The sequence below is a fragment of the Lactuca serriola genome, chromosome 7, assembly GCF_051521515.1.
Source record: "Lactuca serriola cultivar US96UC23 chromosome 7, Lser_US96UC23_V15, whole genome shotgun sequence".
Classification (NCBI taxonomy): Eukaryota; Viridiplantae; Streptophyta; class Magnoliopsida; order Asterales; family Asteraceae; genus Lactuca; species Lactuca serriola.
Genome location: NC_136414.1, coordinates 105,047,163 through 105,053,001, shown reverse-complemented (window position 1 = coordinate 105,053,001; position 5,839 = coordinate 105,047,163). Strand labels below are relative to the sequence as shown.

The window sequence follows — 5,839 nt, the reverse complement described above, 5'->3', positions numbered from 1 at the left end:
ATATATATATATATATATAGAGAGAGAGAGAGAGAGAGGTTCATGTGTTTCTTACATTTATTGTATACTAGAAGTCTAGAATGCACCAATAAGAATTTAGTAAAATTAAATAAAGATAGATGTTAAATGATTTTCATAAGTATATCTATATTAAATAATATCCAAAATTATAAATCATTTTTTATGGAAACTAATTAAATTCGTCATTAATGTTAGCAATGACATTCTTTCAGAATAAATTCGCATCTAGGTTTTCATATGTGGGTTCGTGTTTTGTTTATGGACATACTCACTTAAAATACAACAAAGTTGCATTGAATATGAAGAACGGAAGTGTGTTCTACTAGAATACACTTTCATTTTGTTAGAATATAGTCTCATTTTTCTAAAATAAACTCTCATTCTACTAGAATACACTCTCGTTTTCCATATTCTATGCAACTTTGTTGTATTTTAAGGTTTTGTTAACAAAAATCAAGCATGCTATATTACACTAATAAAACATACCCTATTGTATGATCCTAATGAACCCCTGTCCAAAGCCATAAGAAAGCGAAGGGTAACATACTAACATGTAATGTTCCAACTTAATGCTTCTTCTATGTCGAGTAATGTTACCTCCGTAACATATTTCACCCATGCGACAAGGCCCAAACAACATATATAAGATTACTTCGGCCCACAGTAATGATACTCTAGGCCTAAGTTGAGCCACATATTGGGATAAACATCTTAAGTAGCACAAACATCACATATCCAACTTCTTACCAAAACCAAAACTCTACATAGACTTCTTTTCAACCATCTCAGACTCCTTCACGATTTAATTATCTCGAATTCTATCCTTACTTCACCATCCCTTTGTTCATATATTTTATTAGCTTATTAATCACTTTTAATTGTCCATCTTGATTTGTATTCAACTCCAAGCAACTAATTCACAGATATTCTAAAAAAATAAAGAAAAATCTACCAACCACCCCAAAAGCATAAATGAGATACACAACACTCCATTAAGTAGTTAAGTTGGAACTGAAACCCCCTCCCCTATATTTAACTACTAAAACTCAAACTCTTGATCATTTCTACAAACATATCACCCTAAAACCAACAGTGTTACACCCATAGGTTGAAACACTTGTGGTTCAACCATGGAAAAGAAAGTAAAATATGGCAATTTTGCACCGAAAACAGCAATCCTTTGAAATGTCTGCAACTAATGTTTTGTATAAATGAGTTGTTAAGGATTGATTCGGTTTCAGATTGCTTCAATGGTAAGTAAGGGAAGTCTATTCTATTAGGTAAACAAAAGAAACATCAAATAACTACTAATAGCGCTATCAATCAATCAATCAATCAATCCTCTGATTGCTCTAACTTTTTGAGAGCAGCTATTTCTATTTCTTGCTGCTTCTTGAGATACCTCTGTGCAGTTGAGTTCACAATCTTCACAAAGAAGTTCAACAGCATTAACCACACAATAGAGTTCCAGACTGAAGCAAACGATAGATCCCATGATTTCACCTGAATCACCCAACCCATACATAAATTTAACAAAACTATTTCTCAAACCATCAAAGTATATTTGCAAATCTGTAGTGATTAACATTGTATGTTAATTGATTTTGAAATAATAAAAATGAGCAAATGAATGTTACCTTGATGTTTGATGTGACAGGGAGAGGGGCAGCCATGTATTTCTCCTTCATTGCATGCAGTTTAGCTACAATGGTGGGAAGGGCAGAAGCCACACCAGGGATGAAGCTAAGCATCCATATCAATTCATTTTCTATCCAATCAAGAAGTTGATTGTTGCACACTGAGATGATGAATACTGTCTGCAAATCAAAATTCAAAATTCAAAATTCAAAATTCAAAATCAATCATTATTATTATATTCATTTGATTCCATTCATTTTGTTATATGAGATAAGAACATATATATATATATATATATATATATATATATATATATATAAGTTTGTGACATGTTATTGTTTCTTGACATTGATGATAATAAATAATCTCAAAGTTTTCAAGAGAAAAAGAGAAGATGACCTGTATGTGAGTTTTTACGATTGCCTTTCCAATTAGGGTTGCAAGAAAAAACTTCCAAAATGGAATCCCAAATTGCCCACACATAATTCCAGCAAGGTCAAACAGAGGATTTGGCACCTACAAGTTGCCTCAGATAATTAATTCAACCAATGTAATGAATAACAAGTGTTTATTATTTATTGAAGAGGATAAAAGCATGAAAAGCTAACCGAAGCAAGCACAAGAATTGTAAAAAAGTTCAAATATTGTGCATGTGATAGGAACCAACGCTTCATGTGATTTAAGTTTGAAGCAACTCCATTACTCTCTGATGAGGAAGCATCCAGTTCTTCTGTCACATCCATTTTGTCACCCGAGATACTTGCTGCAAAAAATTGTACTTTTTTTTGTCATTTTTAAAACAAGATTCAAATGATTTTCTCAAACCCTTTTTGAACTTCATTTATCTAGATAGCACTTTATCAGTCTATCACTTAATGAGGAAAAAAAAACAATTTAAGAAGGGAATAGTAACCTAGGAATATACAAACCTGCTCTAGAAATGAAATATGGAGGTAGCTCTCCTAATGCAGTTCCAAGGCCCCAAAGAATAGCTTCTACTTGTACTTGTGGCAAAATGCTGCTAAGTGGAACCTGAACACCTTGAGAGGATGAAAACAATGGAGGCCCAAACTCTGAACAATCTTTTTGAAGCCATGTAGGGCTTCTGTTTAACTGTATTGTATCATAAACAGCACTTTTAAGATCCACCCGACCACACTGCATTGCTTTTATTGTGAAGAACGCAATGTGGGGACCCAGATATAGAACAAAAGTGTGCAACCCAGAACCTGATCAAATTAAAAAAAAAAATACAAATTAACAAAATATTACTTGCATTGTTTAACAAAACTTCAAAACTTTGGTTGGTTTCCAAAAAAGAATCTAAAGGGGAAAATACAGAAAAGCACTTGTACTTTCACCATTTTATTGATTTAGCCACTGAAGAAGTATTGTTTTTTATCGAATCAGATATTGAACTATTATTATTATAATAATAAATGAGATGAAAGATAATAGGGATAAAGTTGATTGAGCTCACCAAGACCAATGGAAGATGCAACACCAAGAGCTACCCACCACAGTCCAAACCTTGCATATTCAAGAAGCTCTTCAACATGCTACAAGAGCACATGTATCACATATACATCATTATATATTAATATGTAACATATAATCTTGAAAACCAAGGAACTTACAACCTCATCGATAATTTGAAGGAACTTTGAGTACAATGACTCATAGGCAAAGAATTCATTAACAAACAGAATTCCTATTCAAGATCAATGTACAATTGATTTTAGGTTTTGGTTTGATTTTATGCTTTTCTTGGAAAACAACTAATGAAGATCAATGCACAGGGACCAAAAAATGGTGTTTACTCTGTTTTGTGGATGATTTCATGATCAATAGAAGCTTCATTTGAGAGCACTTATACACATCATTATTTCAAATAAAACTGCAGAAATATGTATTTGTAATGGACTAATGTAAGTAATAGGCAATATGAAGGGAGTACCTTTCCATGAGGACCATCCACAGACAGAAACAAGAGTCCACCTGCAACTGTGAGTGTGACAAAAAGCATAAGCCAGACAACATGTGTCAGAAGGTATACCAGTGATCTCGTTATATATTGAACAACAGCCACTATAAAAAGCTTCAATGTTTTGAAAGGTTGTGCTATTAATGTCAGATTCTCGAGTTCTTGTTTATGCTTCTCACGCAATCCTACAATTACAAACAAGAAAACCGATTAGCCAAGGAAACAAGGCAGACTATAAAGAGATGATAAATGTTTTCATAAGAAAAGAGTCAGGTGATCTTATTAGATCAATTATATATATATATATATATATATATATATATATATATATATATATATATATATATATATATAGAGAGAGAGAGAGAGAGAGAGAGAGAGAGAGATATGGGAATAAACACAACCATGGTTCCATTGTGTTAGTTTGATATTATTACATTGTCATATTAGCTTCACATAAAATCGAGTAACCTAAAGCAAGTTAAGTTATCCAACAAACTCATTTCACATCTTCAATGACATTTAATCAATATTGTTTCGTTTTACCAAATTAAGTAGGTAAAACTTTCTTAGTCTGAAAAAAGAAACACTACAAAACCTCAACGGAAATAGAGTAAGTAAAGAAGACTAAAAAAAACGTTGCGAAAGTGCAACGGACAAAAGATATGAATCGAAGAAAATAAGGCATGGAGAAAGGGATATAGTATGTCTCTTGATTTTATAAGGTTAAGAAGAGAGCGAGAATGGTAGCAAGACGACAAAAAAAGCTCAATTTGATCACGAGATCTATAAGATATACTCCCTATCACTATCTTTCTACAAAAAGGTTATTGTTCTAGCAACCCCAGAGCTGGCCCACATTGTTCTACCCCAGTTCAAGTACATCATGTGAGACGTAAATCAGATACATGGCAGTGTGTGTGTGTTAGGTGACTGACATAAGAGTCCAGTCCCCATAAGAAGCCAAATCCACATTGAAATTGAAACTCTCACAATGTACTTCTCAAGACTCATACCTATATAACTTTAACAACCCTTTGCATCATTAATACAGTAACTACCACCACTGATAAACATTGGTACATTAACCTATAACATTTATGTTCATTGTGAGATCATATTCATTGTGAGGTCATAACCTGTTCTCACCAAACCTTCTCAATAAAACATACAAACTTGTCTTTATTTGCAAGTAAGAAAAACCACTTGTTTCATAGAGGCGCATATGATAACTACCATACTACAGCAACTTTAATTCTTATTTGAAAGGAAAAATTAATTGAATCTTTTTGAATCAGTTCGTCACAAAGTCAAATCAATTAACCAATGAAAAAGGATAATAGTTTAATCTATTAGACAACCAGATCAAAAAAGCTGTGGATCAGGACGGATTGAGCTACCCTAGTTATATCCATGGATTGCAGCCAACTACATCAAATGTTAGAGGATTTGATTTAAACAATCACAGCATCTCAAAAATCAAAAGAGGTACCTGAGATCGGCATCTCGAAAGCCTGAGAAGACAACAAGATTTACGAGTGCGATTGAAGTTCTTCTGCACTCACATGCTAAAACGAAAATAAAACTTTTGAATCAGTTTAAATTCTCGATAAAATCTCAAATCAGTGACAATCGGGATGAATACAAGTCCTAGAAAATCTGATAAACTCACTATTCAAACGGAGCAGGCTAAGATCAGTAACAACGCGAAAGCAGATCTTTGTTGTTGTTACGGGACGAGGAATCCAGGAAGCTATGAGATTCGCAGCATTCACTGATTGTGCGCCGTCTCTCTATGGATATGATTTGTGCTCGTTGTTGCTTGCTTTTCTTGGTCGTCTGAAAAATATCAAAACATATATACGGTAATTTCAGAGTTGGTACTTTTAAGAAAAAACAAAAAATAACATTGATTTTGCTGTTTTTTTTTCTTCTTTTCTTTGTTTGTTGCTATTAAATTTCAACATATTGATGATGTTCATATCTCTAGATTTTAATGTATATAGAATAAATTTTAGTTTTTATCTAGTTTTAATAATATATTTATATTTTTTATTTATAATAAAAATTATTTTATTATTTTGACAAAACTCCTAACAACCCAACATATTTTCATATAACTTTGGAAAAAACCAATATTAATTTTTTAATCCGTTAAAACCCCTATAATTTTCATAATTGTCTAAATTAAGGTTT

General features: G+C 32.4%; 1 protein-coding gene across 1 annotated transcript; it reads right to left on the bottom strand.

Moving 5' to 3' along the window:
* Positions 1 to 1,177: 1,177 nt before the first annotated feature.
* LOC145062052 (vacuole membrane protein KMS1-like) lies at positions 1,178 to 5,488 on the bottom strand. Its single transcript, XM_079009665.1, has 9 exons — positions 5,316 to 5,488; positions 5,136 to 5,211; positions 3,617 to 3,828; positions 3,140 to 3,218; positions 2,589 to 2,888; positions 2,268 to 2,422; positions 2,059 to 2,175; positions 1,659 to 1,838; positions 1,178 to 1,524 (listed from the first exon to the last, which is right to left on the bottom strand). The coding sequence occupies exons 2-9, from the start codon at positions 5,146 to 5,148 to the stop codon at positions 1,357 to 1,359; spliced, it is 1,224 nt and encodes a 407-aa protein (XP_078865791.1). The 5' UTR covers positions 5,149 to 5,211; positions 5,316 to 5,488; the 3' UTR covers positions 1,178 to 1,356.
* Positions 5,489 to 5,839: the final 351 nt, after the last annotated feature.